Genomic DNA, 20,021 nt, shown 5'->3' with positions numbered 1-20,021 from the left:
GTGCCACAAGAGCCCTGAGAAACTTCAGAAGCAATTTAAAATAATAAAAATAGTTTTTTGGACACCCCTTGCTACTTCTGTGGGGAATGAGTCTGGGCTGGGACTCAGGGGTGAAGAGACATGGGCGTGCACTTTGTGTAACCTGCTATTATTCCCTTCCCCTCTCCCCTGCCATCTCCAAATCGGTTGTCACCATCTTGGCAAGAGTCTCTTGAGCTTTTGCTAGCCAGGAGTTTGCCCAGCTGTTTGGCCTAGGATTTCACAGAAGAGGAAATGTTTCTGGCTGAAGCTTCTGTAAAACCACCACTTCAGCCATGAAAGCCATTAGTGTCCCTGTGGGGAAAAAAACAAGTAGTTGCAGAGTTTGGGGAGGGGTGAGGGGGAGCAGTGTGACTTTCCAAAGGGCCTGGCCTCTTCACGATAAGTAATCATCCTACAACAGAGCTAATCTAGGAAAAGTGATGGGATTATAAAGACGATTAGATCTCCACTTCTTCTAAAAGCACGCGTGAAGTCCCAACTCCATTCCGGTTCTGTGGTTTGAAAATACATTTCTCCTAACAGTACCTTGTGTTGCCCTTGCAGGATGGTTTGGAAATTTGTCTTGTCCGTTTTTCTGATGGCAGCACTGGTTCGAGTGACAGACACCAGGAAAAACCGCCCTGCAGGTGCCATTCCCTCCCCGTACAAAGGCAGCAGCAGCAACCACTCGGAGCGGAGGCAGCAGCTGAACAAGGAGGTGCTGGCCTCCAGCCAGGAGGCCCTCGTGGTCACCGAGAGGAAGTACCTCAAGAGCGACTGGTGCAAGACGCAGCCGCTGCGGCAGACTGTCAGCGAGGAGGGCTGCATCAGCCGCACCATCATCAACCGCTTCTGCTATGGCCAGTGCAACTCCTTCTACATCCCGCGGCACGTGAAGAAGGAGGAGGAGTCCTTCCAGTCCTGTGCCTTCTGCAAGCCACACAAGGTCACCTCTTCCACCGTGCAGCTGGAGTGCCCCGAGCTGGACCCACCATTCCGACTCAAGAAAATTCAGAAGGTCAAGCAGTGCCGGTGCATGTCTGTGAATCTGAACAGCTCAGGCAAACTGTGAGAAAGGCATGTAGCTGCTGCTTGGTGTTGCCTACATCAGCTTTACTTCTGCCTCTCCTCTCCCACTGAGCAGACTGTCCATTTTGTTGGTTTGTTTCTTCTTTTCCTTTATTTTTTTCTGGTGTTTCATTTTCTTTCAGGAGGCATCTCTCCAGCAAGGAAAGGCTCCTTGTCACTTGCCTACTGGAATAATGCTTTTTAACTGGCTGTGTTAGGCACTTCACCATAAAGTTTCACTGTATTTTAAATATCATCTGGCAGTTGACTCTTCTGGAGTGGAGCAGGCTCACAGAAGTTGGGATTGATCCTCTAAGTGAACAGTTGGCTGAATCCAGCATTAAATGTTTCCACTGTGTGGAGTAAAGCCCTCGCCCTACACTCCAGTTCCCTCCACAAGTTGAGAACGCCTTCCCCGTGCTTTGGTCTGGAGCTTGCTTCTCTCACTTGGAAGTGCTGGGATGCTGCCCAGGACTGGGGGACACAAATGAGGGAGAGTAATGAGGAGTAATGTGTAAAAAGCAAGTGAGACTCTCTGATGAAGCTCCTCTCCTTAAGACGACTTCACTTGTGCAATGACAGATGGTTCTGGGCTTGTTGTCTGAATGGCAGATCAGAAGCAAGGGGAAGAGAGTGAGGCGCCTGGTCAGCCACGGTGACCACAGAGCAGACTGAGGGTGGGTTCTGATGCTGTTGTGGTTAGAGTATATTGAACACATGGCCTCTGCAGCAGTGTTTATTTTGTAACCTAGCTATAGTAAACAGCTGTTTAAAGTATTATAGACCTAGCCATGTATATTTTTCTTGTGGCAGAGTATGCCAGCGATTAAAATGTTAAGAGACTCGGTTGCTAGGTCAGCTGTCTGGCTTAAAATGGACAGGGTTTTACTATGCTTTTAGTAGGTTTTTGTATGTTAGATATGTGTGTGTGTTTCTTACTCCAAAAAGGACAACAGCCGTTTATGACCTTACATTTATTCCTGCTCAGACCAGGGGAGGTGGAAGGGTAGTGGGAGAGAACACTTAAGGGAATGATGTGTCCCCAAAGGTATAAAAACACTGTCACACAAAGGACAAAGTTTGGTCATTGCTGGACTGAATACAAAAGCTGCATAAATGTCATCAAGTTCTGGGAGTGGTGTCTCTGCCATGATTGGAAAGCTTGTTAATGTGTTAGTGTTAAAGGACAAACGCCTCAGTCAGTGCTGCTGGAATGGGTCACAGCTGTGGGAGCAGGGAGAGAGTACGTTGTAATTTTTACAGTATTGGTGGTCCACTCAGTTTTTGAGACCTGCATAATAAGTGTTGGTGAACACTTGCAGTTCATTTTAAATCATACTATGTTGTTATTCAGTTGATGGAGTTTAACATGTCCTGTATACCCCATTTATTACAGTTCTGATCTGTATTAGTCCCAGCTGCATTAAAATCCTGTCTCAAATCAGCCCCTTCCCCCAAACCAAAGCCAGTGTACATGCAGTTGTCTGAAGCTTACAAATTAACAATGACACGCCAACTCCCTGTGCATGTCTCACAGTTCAGCATCTGCAGGCTGCTGCTGGAGCCCCTCCCCACCAGCCTCTTCGCAGGCAGCCACTTCAAGGGGTTAATGTGTCCATCACTGTCGCCAGCCGGGGCTTCAGAGCCACGGGTCTCCATTATGTGACACAGGCCTCCCTAAGAGGCTTTCAGGACTGATCTCCACCAGAGCTCCAAGCGGTTTACAGGGCCTGGCGTGGGCAGGGTGAGGTTGGTGGGGTCTGGCAGCCCTGTAGCATGAACAGACGTTGCTTTTCTGCTGTGACTTTCCAACGTGTTAGAAGTGCACAGGGAGACTCCTCACACAGGGAAATGCTTTAGGGGCTGTTGCTGCTGCCCTGTGGCATCGTGCCAGCCCCTGGATGGGCGCAATCTTGACTAGTCTTGAGAGTGTGGGTGTGGGTAGGGTGCAGAGGGGAAGGTGGCAGTATTGTCTACTAAGACTCCAGGGATCTCAGTGTTCATTTGAAAGGAATGAACTGAAAGTCAGACAGTTTGAACCAGAGAGAGAAAAGCACCCTAGTAAATTCACTTAAGAAAAATGTGCAAGAATCTTTACCTTTAAGCTATGCCCTGCCTGGGTTTTTCACCAGTTTGCAATATGAATATGCTGCAGCTTAAAGCTCCTTCTAGGAGCTGTGTTTATGTAAAAACTGAGTTGAGCTTGTAATGGTTAAAACTGTATTTAATTCTTGTTTTATAAATGAAAACAAAAAATGAAGAAATGCTTTAAGTATAATGTAATTATTTTATAGGTCAACTATTAAATTATAGATTAAATAATAAAGCTACTCTAGGGTTATATGGCATCCATGTGTTTTGCTTCAACAGTTTGTGTCCAGTTGCTCTCTAATCAGTATATTCTCCAGCTTCCTTTTCACCCTCCTAAATACAGGTGAATGAGAGCTGACCCTGACAGGTTGGGAAAACCTAACTACTTCTCTCCTTTTGTTTCCCCCTCCCCTCAGGACTACATGGAAGACAAGAGGGAAAAATAAAATGCACTATTCTTAGATTCTGGAGTTGATTCTGCATGCACTTATTCTAGGTTTTTTGGTAAACTGACAAGCAAAGCACCACTACTGACTGAAACACCACCATCATTTGCCATGGGAGAAGTAACTGACCTAAGTAATCTTGTTTAATAGATACATATATAGAGAGAGAGAGCCTTATGTAACAGGCACCAAACTACTCATAAGGAAAAAAAAAAAGTTACATCCTAAGATAGAGGTGAGCCTTAGTGGTTGGTATCAGCTCTTGAACAGATTCACCATATGGCAGTCCAAACATGGTAATACTTTGGGGTTTGTGGTGTTTTTTTCCTCTTACCAACCCAGAGATAATGCAGTTTAACAAGGGAAAATTTCTGTGCAGAAAGGGAGCTGTCACACCAATTGATGAGCCTCCACATGACCAGAAGAGATGCCTGTGATGCGTCTTGAAAGAAGCAGGCAAATCTAGACCACAGCTAGGAAGGGAGGGCTACGTCCTTTATGACACTACACTTGTAGGGGCCCTTTGCTGTCTTCTCTTCCCTGTCTCTTGCCCAAATCTTCTCACAGTTCAGTGTTTGGAGACCTTGGTTTTTTTAGTAGTTGTTGCTTTAGAGAATTAGTGTTTTGCTTTGCCTTAGCTACCAAGGTATGGTCAGGTTCCCTGCTCAGACCTCCTGAGCACCTCTGTCACTTGGCTCAAAGGGCACCTCACCTCCTCAAATGCCCCTCTCTCATTTCCACCCTTCCCTTGGCCAGCCTCCTTCTTTGCAGGTCATGGATTGCCCAGCACTCACCTGAACCTTTGCTGCTTGAGGCACAGCCTAGACTCCAGCTTCAGTTCTCTCAGTCTGTTGCTGCCCAACTGTTGAACCATCGTGATACCAGAGGCATGTGCTGTGATCCAAAAATCTCCCCCTTGTGGAAGCAATCCAAAAACAAGGCAAATCTCTCGAGTAGTTGGAAAAGCTGTGGGTCAGACAGATGCAGTTACTTCTTAAAGTGGACAGGTGCTACAGGACAGGGAAAGCAAAGAGGTCAGTGCATGTTAAGCTTAACCACAATGGGACGGCCATGTTGGCAGGGCCCCAATTTGGGGTGGGTGGTAAGTGAAGTTTCTAAGAATGTAAATTCGAGCAGCAGCTGGCAATAAATGAGGTAACAGTGCTGATACAATAGGGACCCTTTATGTTCAGAAGGACATTTTTTTTAGGCAATGGACTCACCACTGGATGGTCTTACAAGTAGGTTGGATGAATATCAGATACAGGAACAGATGGGTCTGTTGTAAGCAAGAGAATAGCTCAGAAAACCTGTTTTGTAATGAGAATCCTCTTGATGGGTGGCAGACATGAATGGCGTGGGGCATGGTTTTCTCTTTTCTCCCTTTGCTGACTTGCTTACACTTTTGTCAGAAAAACTCCACTTCATCAGTTTTCACTTATTCTGTCCATAGTAGTTTAAAATTTGTGTCACTGAAGTAACTGGCATAGTAGATTTGTCAAAAATTTGGCTTTGCTTTTAACCTAGAGTCTGCAACAAAATAATTACAATGCAATGACTTCCTGTATGTTCTCTCAATGAAATTAATATTTGCTTCCAACTTTTTTAAGCTGATCACTGAAAAACTGGGCAAGAAAAAAAGCCAGCCTGTGGAAGATCCCTCTAATTATCATTCCCACTGCCACAGTTGGTTAATACTTGACTAAGTTTGGGAAGTGTTTTGGGATGATGAAAGGTGCTACAAAAAAACCTAACCTACTACAGTGTCATGACGTGACAAAGTACCATGCTTCTGAAAGGCTTTATTTGGCAGGCAAAACAACACGAATCCTCTTAGCTGCTCATAAAAAACGAGACTGTTCTTGCCAGCAAGTCACAGCTGCTGCTCAGGTATGAAAGTGCTTCTTTTGCTGCTGCATTTAAATAACAGTGAGAAATACGTGGTGGTAGCAATCAACAAAGGCTCAGAATTTTTTCTTTGAGAACTTTTGTAGAATTAGGTCCAACTCTAAGAGCAGAGTGCTTGATGTTGCAGTAAAGGGTGGAATTGCAGCAAATGAGGAAAGAATGGACCAGTGGAGCATTCAACCTCTTTAAAACATACCCAAACAAACAAACAAACAAACAAGAGCATTGGTCCAGAATTCTGTAAAAAGTTGAGTATACTGCTAAAAACAAAGAGCAGAAGTGAAACTTTTGCTGTGAGTCCCCTTTGGACATTCTGTGGGTCCCCAGTGGTCCTGCACATAGTGGGCTACTTTGCTGCTTTGGAAGTTTGAGACAGGTTGGAGAAGAGCTATATAAAAGAAAGACATGTTCAATGAAATAGGCTGGGTCTGAATAAAATGAAAGAAAAATCTACGTAGCAGCATGTGTCTTAAGATCATAGCATGGTTCCATCAGCTGCAGTCAACCTCTGACACTTCTTCAGAGAGAGAGAGACATAACCTCAAGCATCCGTGCTGCAGGTCCTGTAGAAAGGGTATGTATGTATGTATGTGACTGATTTAGGAGGTTGCTAAAACACTTGTATATATATAAAAGGATTATAATATGCAGAGAATACTTTTCAATGTATATTTTTACCTTAATAGCAATTTCTTAAAAGCAATTATCCTTAATAGCAATGTTAGTAGGACCAGGTTACGAACCCGAGCCAAATGCAAAACTGGGAGGCATGCACAAGGTGGAGAAGTGAGTTTTACATAGTCTCCTTGGGTAAAAAACGCTGAAGTTCTCACTACCACCACCTGGGGAAAAGGTAGTATATCCACATAACCGAGAATCACTGTCACTACCCTTCCAAAAGGCAAGCAAAGAGAAGCAGTATTTCCTCTGCGGTCTTCACAAAGGCTCTTCCTTGATTGCAGGAGCCAGAATGGGATGTGGTGCTTAGGGAGAAGTTTGTAGCACACTACAGCATAGCCAGAGAGTGACAAGAGAAGGCAGTTATTTCATTATTATTCCTTTTATTTTCTTATAAATTAACATTCTAAAAAAATTGGAATAGAAACACTAAATACAGTATTGCACATAGTGATCTTTGTTAGATGATCTATTATTTCATTTAGTATAGTAATATACATACTGTAGGTACTGAAGAGAACAGGAAAGCTACAAATGAAAACATGCTACTGTATCCTTGCACTTAGGAGCAAAGGAGGAAAAGACTCTTGTATACATAAATACAAACATGGATTTGAATCAGTGCCATTAAAATAGCTTTACTCTTTAAAGTTTTTTTTTCTCCATAAGTTAGTTGTTACAGCAAATAATCTCTTATTTTCTCTTCCCCAAATAGTAATGTTACTCCCAACAACACAAAATTTTAGAATTCCATTCTTGGTAATTTATATCCCTGCCAGAAATTACTACTAGTACAGATTTTCACATAGGTTTATCAGCAACAGGAGACTTGCTTTTCACACAGTGAAAAAAACCATCTTTTCTAGTGCTTGGTATATGTGAAGAACAACAGATTCCTGAGGTCATATTTTGCCCTTCCTTTTATGACACCCTGTAGAGTATACTAGCCTCTGAACAGCTCGGAATGTCTGTTGATGTGCTAGATTAGACAGGGAATAGAGGTCAGAGCTCATTTGCCTAACCCCAGTGTCTTTCAGGCTCCAGAGCTGTGAGCTGCTTTCAGGAAAAACTAGTTTTGAAATAAAAACGTTATCAATCAAGCTGATTGGTTTGGGGCTCTTAAATAAGGTCTGGAGGAAGGGGTTGTTATCAGTTGAGCAGTCCAAAACTGATACAGCGAATTCTGGATTGCAAATAGGAAGTAAGGATGTGGTTTAAAATGGAAGCCCTAAGTCATATATTTCAATCATTAACCTCCTAGTTAGGGACACTGAAAGCCTGAAGGAAATGTCTGTAATTCTGTTAAGTGTGAAATTGATGTCAATTAGCTGGTAGTCTATGTTCTGTCACTAGAATTGGCTACTGTTTTCCATAAATGTTGTCTCCGTGTGCATCTTTTAATGGCTCTCTAAAGGAGTTTTAAATTAACTGTAAAGCTAATTCCAGAAGGGAAGTCATGTACATGTGGCCAAAAGCCTGTCTGACTTAAGGGATCAGCAGTTAAAACTATACTATACCTTCTAAAGTTCATGTAAAAGTATTAGCTGCTTTATATATTAACAAACTATAATAGCCAAATCTCTCATAGTCTCTATCATACTTCTGTGCTTTTCAGTATTTTTCTGCTTTTTCTTTTTCATTTTTTTCTTTTTTTTTTTTTTTTTTTTTTTTTAATTTTTTTCTTTTTTCTATCTTTCTTTCTTTTTTTTTTTAATACTGGATTTCTGACCCCCATACCACCTGGCATTCACTATCTGGCAAAAGATGAAGTAAAAGTATGCTGCCTTATCGATTTTAAAGATAGTTACAGTAAACATCTTGTTCCACAAATATTTAGTCATGGAGGGCAACCAAACAAGTTGGGAAAGCATTGATTATACTGTATAAACAGCACTTAACGATTCAAAATACAAACTACAAATGCCAACATGAAACAGATACAAACAATTCACTAGGAGTAACATTTCTTTCCCTAATCTAAGTGCAGTGCCATGAAGTATTTGTGTTACATGTTGCCAGTAGGAATGGAAATGTTTTACTGTACCAAGTAGCATTCTTATGAAGTTCAACTTAATGCAATTTTCAGCATGTTCAGAACTGATGCAGATGCCACTTTTTATGCATGCTGACTTGTCCTATTTTTAATATACCATACAGTTTACAAAATACCATTTTTGTGTGGCAAGGGAGACACAGAGTACAGGGAAGGTGTTTCAAGTCCATACCTAGTCTATTTCTGGGCACTCCATTAAAGTGATTACATTCGTGAATGAATGTACAATAACACATCAGTTGGTGGAAAACTCTAGAGAACAAAAAGCAAATTTTAAAAGGTCAAGGAAGCAAATGATCAGGATGATGTAGTTTCCTTCCCTCTCACTCCCCACCCACAGGCATGTTGAGTTTTGGTAACCAGGTAACAATGGCTTTTGAATTTCTTCTCTCAGATTTTCATACTTATCTTTGCTTTCTGAAAAATAAAATAAATATTTTTAAAATAAGGACAAAATTCGAGTGCACACAAAACCACCTTACACGAATCTGAAAAGCATAGAAATACATAGGCAAATGTTTGATTATATTTACTGTAGAACTGACTTCACAAATAAACTTTGAATCTAGAACTGAAGCAGACTACAGCTGTATCCTGCTTGTGAAATATTTTTTGCTTTCCTTTTCACTCATCAAATTTTCACTAAGACTGAAGGTGCCTGTTTCAGTGCAAATAAGAATGATACAGGAATAATTAAACAAATAGTTATTTCTTAAAAGAAATCTCAGCATCTTCATATACACCAGTTTATAAGTTAGATGGAGAATTCCAAAACAATGTTAATTTGAGGTATTTCTTTGAAATAACGTTGATCTGTGTTTGAATAAAATTGATAAAATGTAGTTTATAATTCCTTGCCAAGGTAGCACTCCATTTACACTTCTTGTGGCACTAACTACAGTCAACTCTCACTAAACAATCAAAATAAGAAACAATAAATGCAATATTATTGCTTCCTTTGTCAGATTATGTTAGTTAGAATACAGTAAGTTACCACATGCTTCATTTACAGAATGTGTCACAGATAATATGACTGCACAGCTATGACTGCAAAGCACAAAAGAATTAAGTCATGTCTTGGGATGGTGGGGAGCAGAGGACACAGACAGGGACAAAAACATGTGAAAAAATCTTCTAATATTTTTCAAACATAAATGATGGCCAGTTGCTACAGTTGTGATTTAAATGTGAGGTACCAGAATAATTTTTCTGTAAAATTAGTCATGATCTTTACAATGGTTAGGCAATCATAAGGGAAAGGTTTCATTGAATGAACAGAATTAATCCTCTATTATCACTGAAGTTAGTTATTTGTTTTCAAAAGAATGGTGAAAGCACAGTATTATCTTTTTCTCTGTTTCTATTCCAAAGAAATCCATATCAGTGGATCAGAAACCACTGTATTTGATACAGTGATCCAGCTTGAAAAATGTGTAACTATCAAAATTCTTCCTTTCATTCTGTATCTGTAGAAAAGAGAGTGAATAGAAACTGAATAAGCTGGAAGACCAAAACTGCCTTTCTGCCTTCTATGTGCATCCTACACCAAGACTGGGAAGTACACACATTGGCACAGTGGGGCAATAATAAACTCCTCTTGCTTGTGCTACATCTGTTTTGTGGAGTAATATTCATAGGCAGATTTCAAGTTTGTTAATTTAATGCCTTTAAGGAAAATGTTAAACATTAAAGAATAAAACCAAAAAACCAACTCAGAACAAAAACATACATCAAGAATAACCTACCTATAAAATGCAAAGAGAAAAAGGTAGAACAAGTGATATAAACAGAAGTGTTGCTAGAATTTTTACTTACAATTCCAGAGTCATGTTTCGGTCTAATATTGTATAGCGACTTCCCCTTTTTCTGCCTGCAGACTTCCTCTGCTTCTTTGACTCTGAAGAGAGACAAAATCTATAAATACTCCTGTACACCAACAAAATTTACAAAGACAAGGCAGTATGTAACTTAAAAGTTAAGGCCTGAGGACACAAATGGGTAACTCTATTCTCCATATATTCATTAGCATGCTCCACAAAATAGTTCTTGCACTCCAGGGCTGTTGTAGCCATACCTGGCACTTACATGGACAGGCATAATCAATTGCATAATCAATTCTAGTTCCAAAAGCAATCAATACTTACTGCAGTTGAGGATTCAAACCTATGAGGGTTTAAAATACACTGGATGATGTGAAGTTTACATTTCAGAGCATTCATGAAAATATTGCTAAGAAAACTCATTTTTATCACTGTTTAAAATAATTCTTCATCTATTCCAACCCTCAGCACTTCAATTGCAGTTTAAACAAAGTTTGTCACCAAGTTATGTTCCCTTCCACCCATTTTTGTTTGTATTTAAAATGGCAAAATCGCTTAACCTAAATTTCCAGTCTTTACTCTCTAACTTTAAAAACAAAAAAAAAAAAGGAAAATTTCCATGGAACATGTTGTTTAACCCAAGGTGATGCACGTCACTGCACACATCTCTTTACTTCCAAAGCTGCAGAACCTCAAGGCTTACATGACCGTTGGGGATGAATGCACTTTGGCACTTAGATGGAAAGAGAGGAGGAGGTTCTAAAAGTAAGGGTCCACTTCTGAGTGCTTCCTGACATGGCAAACAGTACCAAATTAGGACCTTGTGAAATGCCACCACATTTTTGGTGAGAGAAATGCACTTTTTGTCATGCAGATAGGAAACAAGCTGTGAAAGGCAGAGGACTACACTCAGACTGGGAACCTGCCAGAATCAAGCTGGGTTCAATGTCCCACTGTAAAATGTTTCTTTACAATTTTCACTCATTTTATATATCGACCTCATAAACACACGATTGCTGAAACACTGATAATAACATTGATAATAACAGATTTATGCTATGAATTCTCTGAGTTGTAAAGACTTTGTAAACACTTTCTGTAAGAGAACATCATGTGAGAGCTTTGATTTTTTTTTTAATGAGAGATTTATTGATAAATAAGAAAATAGAAAACAAAAGCATAAATCTTATATTGGCTTGATCTTGCCAAAAAATATGGACTTGAGATGGCACTTAGTCTGACTTTCACCATTATCCAAGAGTGAAAAAAGAAACAACAGTTAAATGATATTAAGAAATCATATATCCTTGGCTGGTTCCTTGCAGTTTATCTCCAGACCACTTGTATGTCTGTTATTTCACTGAGGCTCCACAGGGCAATGTGAGAATCCAACTCTGTGTTACTATTATTTTTGAATATTTCTCTGTGTGTGGTAAGGGCCAAGATTTTGAAAACAAAACTCCAGCTGTGTCTGCTAAGCACATTAAAAAACTGCCTTTACATTCATCTCTATTCAATTTCACCAGACACACCTTGTTCTTTTCATAAGTTTCAAATTTATACTTTCAAAAATTAATTTAAATGTCAGTTCTTTTTCAGCACTTCCACAAGCTGCTCTCTTCATTTGATGGCTTTGTATATTGTCAGTGTAGGAAAACCTTCGTGTACACAGGTCAGGGGGAAAAAAAAAGCTTTGAAACCTGTTATTTCAAGCTGTAATACTTTCTCTCTAACTTCAAATCATACAGACTGCAGCATAATCTAAAACAAAAATGTCAAGCAGCCAAGTAATTCACCTTTAAAATGTATTTAAATAGATTCAGTAAAAGTGGCAGCCAAAATGTGGTGATAGCTTCAAATAGAAACTTATGGGAATGATGCAGAATGAAGAAAAACTCAAAGACCTTTTCTTTTTCCCTATAACAATTTTTCATCTGCTTCATGTCTACTTTCCTCCAAAAGAGGAAAAATATCTGTGACACTGATCTTCCCATTGTCTTTTCTAAATATTCAGACACATTCCAACCTATCAAAAGTTACTCTTACAAAGTCAGATATAAAATAGCACATCTATCATATAATTTCCTCTTTTTCAAATACAGGCATACCTGGCTCCCTTCACTGTAGACATCATTTAAAAACCAAAATGAAATCTTACTTGTGAGCAAATTAGTATCAAATCCCAGTATTTGTACAGGGACTATACCAGTACTATTGAGTTTATCAAAATTACTGTTTTCTTGAAGCACTGTAATATATGCAGGTATTCGGAATACTCAACATGCAACTGGAAGCATATGTAACATACAAAAATGTTTACCAAACCAGTTCACACGGATCCAGATGTTATTCTTGGGAAATTCCAGGGAATCTTCAATTCCACTCTGTCCCACCTAAATATCCCCCTTCCAGGATGGATTACCCAATGCTTGCTAACATAGCAGGTCATGAGACAACACCGCTCCGTGCGAGTCTCATGTTAATTCAAAGCGAAAATCCTCACACAGTAAGGAACCCTTGATAATGCAGTTTTTCTCTAAACACCCATGAAGTGTCACTGTCAGTATAACACCTCTACATATTCTGCTTCAGTTAGAGAAACAGCTTTTTGGAGAAAGGCTGTCTCTGCTTGGAACAGCAAAATGTTAGTAACACGCTACCACCCTGTGAAGGAGGAAGTCAGAACTTATGTGCCCCTGAGATGGAGTTTCAAAAATTATCCACAACCTCCAGACTGAAAAGTGACAGTCTTAAGGTTTAAATTTCCAGGATTATGTGAGAGGTGCTGGTCTCAATAGTATGGCTGTGGTCCTCAAGGTTTTGGGAGCTTTTTGAAATTCCTTGGAATTTGAGCCAATTTATTCAGACCAAGGGAAATACAGAAGATGAGAAGCATTACTCCCTAATGCACTTAAAGCTGAGACCTAGCAACCACTCAGTTCCAGTTCCAACCATATCACTGACTCACTGCATGGGTCTGGACAGCCCACAGCCTCCTGGCTCGCATCCTGCTATCTGTGCAGGAAGATCCAAGTGGTTGGATAGAGCCCCAGTGAAGCTCATGTGACCCATGCATATGCTTCTTCAGCAAGAAATGCCCTCAGAAACGTAAAGACAGCACACCAAAAGCTCACTTCAAGGAGGCTTAGCTTGTGATCATATTAAATCTGGAGGCATGGAGAACTGTATAAACCTACAGCTGTATCTAAAAAAGAAAATCCAGCAGACTGGTGAAATAGAGACAAAGGCAAATTTTAGCCTTCCACAGGGCTAAATCATAAACCATTGAGTGTGGTTACCAATTTTTACTGTGTATAAATATATTTCATGAAGGCTGATCATTTAGTTTCATTAATATTTTATTAAATGTAAAATTAAAATAACTTAATCCTTCTGGAAGAGGAAAAGGATGTGTTTTGTAGGTTCATCCACACTGTTTAAACTGTGTGATCTAGGAAAGCAGATAAGAAGTTACCTTTGAAGTAAGGGCGATAGTCTTAGTTCAGTTGGAAAATATTTGCCACTGGCAAGTTTTTGTCATCTTGGATTTTCTCTATTGGCCATGAAAGTTTTTTCATCTTTCCATGAAATTAACAGGATTTAGGCAAAACCACATTGTTTCTGTCAGCTCATGCCTGGTTCAAGCCATATTTCTCACAGTGGCAAGCAAATCCCTGTGTACCTTCCTCTTGCTCAGGCTTTTCCGGCACTACTTCCCACTGACTTCAGTGAGACCTTGTACAGCATGGAGGTGCAAGATAATAATCTAAGACAAAAAAAGTGCAAAAATTGCATGAACATTACTGATTATGGGTTAACTCAACTGTGGTGAGTTGATAGAGCTTCATGAAGAAACGAATGGATCTAATTCAATAATGGGAGGAGGAAGAAGGGCTTTTGGAGAAAACAACACAAGACCCCAAACAGTCACAAAAGGAGAAGCAATAGCATACAACAACATATTTCCAAGCTCCAGGCCAGAATGACACTACCATTGTGCCAATGCAGAGCTCAAACAGCAAAAAAACAGTTAAAAAAGACATTCCTAGGAAAGGGATGGGTATTCAATTGTCAGGCCTTGTGTGGAAAGATAGGCTGCCACTGTGGAGATTGTGAAAGAAAAGTCTGCGGAAGGTGAGTGGTCCCCAGTTCCTGAGAATTATGACCCTTGGGCAAAGGCAGACGTGATAAAATGATTTATTTTTCCGAAAATCTGTTTTTACTTAAACTATTTAGTTCTACACTACCAATACTTTCTGTTAGAGAAGCTGTTCGGTCCCCTTACAGAGCCGGCACTCTCAAAAGCAACCAGATCCTCAGATGCAAGACAGATCTTCAAGGCATGATCTGAAAGTGAGAGAGGAAGATGGAGGTGGAAAGGACATGGTGTGCTCTTGAAGAAGTCACGTGGTACCCTTAACTTGCTAAGTGTGGTGGGAATGACTTGCAAGCTTGCAGTGTGCTAAACTTTGCTAAACTGATGCTCAAACTATCCCACTTCATATTCACAACCACTTCACAAACTCACTTTTTTTCAGCAAACTGACTTTGGTTCATTTACTATCAATCCCTGTCCCATCTTATGCCAATTCTGGCTCAAAAGTGAGCACATCAGTTTGACAGAAAAGATAACATCAGCTGTGCTACCTTTAGTAATTTTTGCCTCTTATTCTTTTCCCACGTAGTTTCTTGATTTTGTCTTAGTGAGAACATAATCCTACAAAAAACCAGTCTTCCCAGCCTAGACAACAAGAGAGTTGATTAACTCTCACTGTAGTAATCTTCAGAGTAGAGTTATTCAGGCCCAGAGTAGTTTCTACAAATACTTGTTAAGAGCGTTCATCACTTGAATCTCCTTCAATATTAAATTTAGCTGAAGCATTTCTCACATTATTTCAGAAAGAATATACTTTTAAATAGCCCCAACAATAGGAAAACATGTAGGGAACATAAAACATTGGGTGACCAGTGGATCAGTTAAAAAAAAAATAAAAAATACACAAGAGAATGAATAGCCAGTCACTTACAGAGCCTAAGAATTAGTCCTAAAATCTGCTACTTAATAAGACTGAGTCTATCAACTGCCACCTGTAACAAAATAGGTAGTTTCTTATTTCCATCATCATAAAAACTTTTCTCCAGCACTACCACCTCCTTGTACCCCATACTGATTGTGAGACAAATATAAAAAACATTATTAAATTTAAAGACAGCCGGTAAGATGAATAAGCAAGTTACACTTCAGCATGCACACAGCAAAAAGAAACCAGACATGCTTAAAAACCCAAAAGACAGAGTGTTTTTATCTACCTTCTAGACCAAAAGCCAGCTTGGCCACAACCTTATCAAGGCTTAAAGACTTTCTGTCATCATTCAATCCGTTGAAGGGGTAGCCACTTCCCTGCCACTAAACATTAATAATTTTGTCTGAAGTATCTGTGGCAGACAGATTCATTTCCTACTGGCTCCATCTAGGCTTGGCCGCCTTACACTTCACTAGCAAGCACTATGACATGACAAATGTAATCACAGTGAGAGCACTGGAAAGTTATGCCTTAGATAGTAGAGCTGCTCACAAAAACTTCCATGATAAACTCAGACAGATACTACTTTTACGGTTGACAGTACAGTTCATGAAACCCAGAAGACATTTTTCTGCAGATATTCTGCATTTTTTAACACGAAACAGGGCTGAGGCCAATACATGTTATACTACTAAGTACTTATTATCAGTTAAATAAAAGGAGTGTTGCCAAAATATCTTGTGTAGCTTTGTCTGGGTTGAAGATTGAATTAAACTTGTTTATAATAATAATAGTACCTTTACATATAAAAACAAATAAAAAGTCCTCCACTAAATTATCAAAAGCCAAACATCTTTCAGATTTCAAGGGCAGAAAACTTTAAAACTTTCTCCTTAAACTCTTCCAGGGCAGTGTTCCTATATTTTATTCGTTGACTAAAATATTGAAAATATTTTTTCACTAAGGGAGAAACCAAAACATAAACCCCAGAATGGAAAATTAGAATTTCTAACATAGAAGTCGAATAAAAAAAATGTAGAGCTTTTACTTTCATGCCAATAGAGTTGAAGTGATGACACAGATATGATTCAGTAACTGACTGCAAAGACTTTATATAGATAAGAATTACATTGTAATGTACCTGGTCCTGTCAAACAAACTGATGAAACCTAACCTTGACCTACCAACAGAGACATAATGTATGAGACTATCCTGACATCCCTGCCAGCTCCTTGCATGGTTAATTCAAGGACCATGAAGCAGACAATGGCTGTTAGAAAGACACAGTGATTAATCATAATTTCACTCAGAGGGCCACAGACAGATTAAAATGTTTTAATCTGGCCACTTAACATGGAAAATAATCTGTATTATAATATTCAGGACCCCGAATAAAATACCTCCTCCGTCAACAGTGTAGATGTTGGGGAATAATTTTTTTTTTTTTTTTTTGGTGGGCATCATATTAAATGGGCCTAAAATAAAGCTTTAAGGCTAATTGAAATGAAAATTAGACTTTCCCATTTACGGAGTCTCACTGTGCTTCACCGAACACTTAAAAATACTCTGAAAGTATTTAAACTCAGAAGTATTTAGTTTCACTTCATTCTCTCTGGCAATCATACTCTTGGTGATCTAGGGGTTCTGCTTTTATCTGTGAAGAGATATACGGATGTAAATAAATAAAATAAAGAGAATACTGTGCAAAACCTGATTTTAAGATTATAATTTTAACATTAAAGAGAATTTCACATTGAAAATGTAATGAAACAAAAAAATTGAACTGTTAAAGAATGGTTATACTTTTAATAAAAGGCAAACATACATATGTCCGCTTAAATACATTAATACATTTTATGTCCTTTGTCATTAAATTGTCAGAGTGGCCAGTATTTCAGGCTATACCTGGCTACCTTCAGGCAAGATGGAAATCACTTTTCTACAGACTTTACATATCAAGATTGAAATTAATCTAAGAAAAGATAGTCATCACCTTCCACTGTTTTTCTCGGAACTGAAGCCAGGCTGCTCTCAAAGAAGCTGGCTGCATTTGAGCTATTTGGTTAGGAAATTCAACAGGAAATGATAAGGAAAGGGAAGAAGATCAGAAGTGAGGTAAAACTGGCAACATAATCAGCAAGCAAAAGACACTCATGAGTGAACCGAAGTGTGAAACTCGGTGTTAGCTGTAAAACATTTTTAAGTAGCAGATGGAGTAAAAGAAAGCAAAAAACCCATCATGTCGAAAAAGATAAGAAAAGTCTCAGTAAACAGACTACATGGAGAAGGTGATTCTTAAAGAGAAAATGGAAACATACCCTGGAGAGAAGAGTTGCTACATTGGTTATGTTTGGGCTACTACACTGGACTATTGATAGCTACCAGATTGGTAGTACAAGCAAATATGAGAACTGAGTGAACAGAAGGGATCAGTGAAGAGAAAATGAAAACAAACAAACAAACCCCCCAAAAACACCAAACCAAAAAAAAAAAAACCAAAAAAACAAACCAAACCAAAACCCCCCCCTGAATTCAGCTGGAGAGCCACAACATTAAGAGATTTCCAGTGCAGGAGATGGGAAAGTAAGAGGCCTTGAACTTTGCTGCATGAAGTAAAAAGTGCCCATCCATCATTCCATAACAATTCAAAATTGACTGCAAACACAGAAAGGTTCTTCTCACATTTGTAAGAAAACCCCCTGATGTTAGACTGTTCCCTACACCGATAGCATAAAACACGCCCACATCCGTTACAGCCCACAGCGCTTACACTGAATGGATGTGCCAACCCTATGCATTGGTTTAACAAACTGCTGGAGAGCAAGGAAGTTCACATCTTCAGTAGTTCAGGATCAGTCTGGGTTACAGTAGATTTTAAGCCTTTCTGAGCATTTCAAGCATTTGGGGACTAATATTTAATGACAAATGCTGTTCATTTCTAAAACATTACAATGCTTTATTGCACCTCAAATGTCAAAGTGGTCATTTTGCCTGGGAACAAAAACACTAACAAGTATAAAAAGTGTAGTGCCTAAAAAAGTTCTGTTTAAATTTTTTAATTATAGAATTATTTCCACCAATATGCAAGTATCTATTGAATATGTAGCCCCTGTTTTTATAATAGAAAAATGTCATTTTTTATTCAAGAGGTGGTGAACAGGAAAAGGTTAAAAAAAGATTGAAAAGATCACTCTATGGTAGAAATAAAGGCATCCTATCCTATCACTACAGCTTTGACTATCACACCCAGTCTGATATTAAGTCAGCCATGAAAAGAGTCTGTAAACTTCATTATGAAATGATGATTGTTAGCTACCTTCTTTTTATGCAAAACACACATACTAGGATGCAACATAATGTGCCAGCATGATACAACACCATCACCAGACAGATACTACAGAAGAGCCCTTTGCTGTTTACATGGAGGCAATTCTGAAATCCAAACTCAAACAAGTCACGAAAATTAGGAAACATTATACATTTGGAACGAATTTTTTACTAGGTCTTTCACTTTTTTAAAGTTTAATATTTGTAAGCACCAGTTGGCTCACAGCTGAAAATGGAAATATTTTTCCTGTCTTATAAAACACAGGACTGCTTAAAAATATTAGACTAAGGTATTCAAAAGGATTTTCCACCTCAGATCCAGACTGAGAAACGTGTCTCCAAATGCTTTTTTTCCCCCAAAACTTTTCTCTCACAAGCAATGCTAAGAAATGAAAGTTCTGTTCACCTCCCCGTAACCAAAGTAGGATGATGTATTAATTAAAATAAAAACAAAAAACCCCCACCCCAGCTAATTACCAAAAAACACACAAGAAGAAAACCATACATGTTGAGCAACCTCTGTTATCTTGACAGCTAACAGTGTCTTTGTGAGGTACTGCCTCAGAGCTAGCTGCTGAATCTTTGGTATGTTTAGGCTTTTTAAAGTAGATTTTCCAGGGCCTATAACAGAAAGCTATTAAGGTTAACAATTTTGAAATACTCTCAAAACTCGAAGATCCATGTAATTATTCAATTCAATGTCACGTAAAATTGTCTTCTGTTTTGAAATGTCATTATAACTGAGTTGTAAACCCATGCTTACCAGCTCAGTTGGTTAGAGTGCAATAAACACATTGAGACTAAAGCTTCCAAGAGACGTCAGCAAATGTATCTGCCCATGACTACTCACTAACATAACACTTGGAGCTTTTAGTTGGCATTACAGGAGCATGCCAAGCAAAATGTGACCCCACTAAACATACCCCACATGTCCATCATTTCCCTCTCATGTTGCAACTCCATATAGATTTTTCTTCCCTTTTCTTCCACCTCTGCATTTCTTTGCAAGTACCTATTCCCATGTCCCTCGATTTCTCACTCTCAAGTCTGACTCACTGGTTCATATTATAAGCGTTAAAAAAATATCCCTTAAATTACTCTGAGAGGACATTGCTCGTGCTATGGGATTTAATGCCCTCCTCTGCAAGCAGAAGTGGCAGCTTACCAATATGCTCCTCACTGTGCAATGTACAGATATCCCATGCCAGACTTTAAATTGCTCAACAGCAAGTTTTAAATCATCCTGCCGAGGAGTCTGTAGGGAGACATACCAGTCTTTCTGCAGAGGGAGATCAATGAGCTGTGGAGACATGCTGGCCAGGAATCTCCCTTTCATCTAGATATACACAGTGTGACACACCAGGTGCCAGCTTAACTGCTATTCTTACGGGAACGGGCAACTTTTGCATTTGAGAGACGAGAGCATTTTTCTGAGTTTATAGATTATTTTTAATGTGTCAAAGATTTATCGTGGGAGTTAAAGGGTTGAATAAAGTCAGCCAAAAGAAATTCTCAAGCTTAGTGTGATGCAAGATATCAGGGACTTACAGAATTTTACCATCGTGTTGATCCTGCTTATGAACTC

The 20,021-nt window shown here is 39.1% G+C and overlaps 2 protein-coding genes across 5 annotated transcripts in view; one reads left to right on the top strand and one right to left on the bottom strand.

Moving 5' to 3' along the window:
• GREM2 (gremlin 2, DAN family BMP antagonist) overlaps positions 1-3,625 on the top strand; it is a 41,739-nt gene extending 38,114 nt beyond the window's left edge. For all 4 annotated transcript variants that reach the window (XM_066178850.1, XM_066178851.1, XM_066178852.1 and 1 more), the window contains one exon: positions 586-3,625. In XM_066178850.1, coding sequence (XP_066034947.1) covers positions 586-1,093 — 508 coding nt within the window. In that variant the 3' untranslated portion in view covers positions 1,094-3,625. The remainder of the gene's footprint in view (positions 1-585) is intronic.
• A 4,226-nt stretch (positions 3,626-7,851) lies between these two features.
• The window catches only part of FMN2 (formin 2), a 155,260-nt gene continuing 143,090 nt past the window's right edge, over positions 7,852-20,021 (bottom strand). The window contains exons 18-19 of the mRNA XM_066178849.1: positions 10,081-10,162; positions 7,852-8,682 (exon numbers count right to left, since the gene is read on the bottom strand). Coding sequence (XP_066034946.1) covers positions 8,656-8,682; positions 10,081-10,162 — 109 coding nt within the window. The 3' untranslated portion in view covers positions 7,852-8,655. The remainder of the gene's footprint in view (positions 8,683-10,080; positions 10,163-20,021) is intronic.

Source organism: Chamaea fasciata, unplaced genomic scaffold (genome assembly GCF_029207755.1).
Source record: "Chamaea fasciata isolate MVZ Bird 193981 ecotype frontalis unplaced genomic scaffold, bChaFas1.0.hap1 SCAF_3, whole genome shotgun sequence".
In the NCBI taxonomy this organism is placed as follows: Eukaryota; Metazoa; Chordata; class Aves; order Passeriformes; family Sylviidae; genus Chamaea; species Chamaea fasciata.
This window is presented reverse-complemented; position numbering and strand designations above follow the sequence as displayed.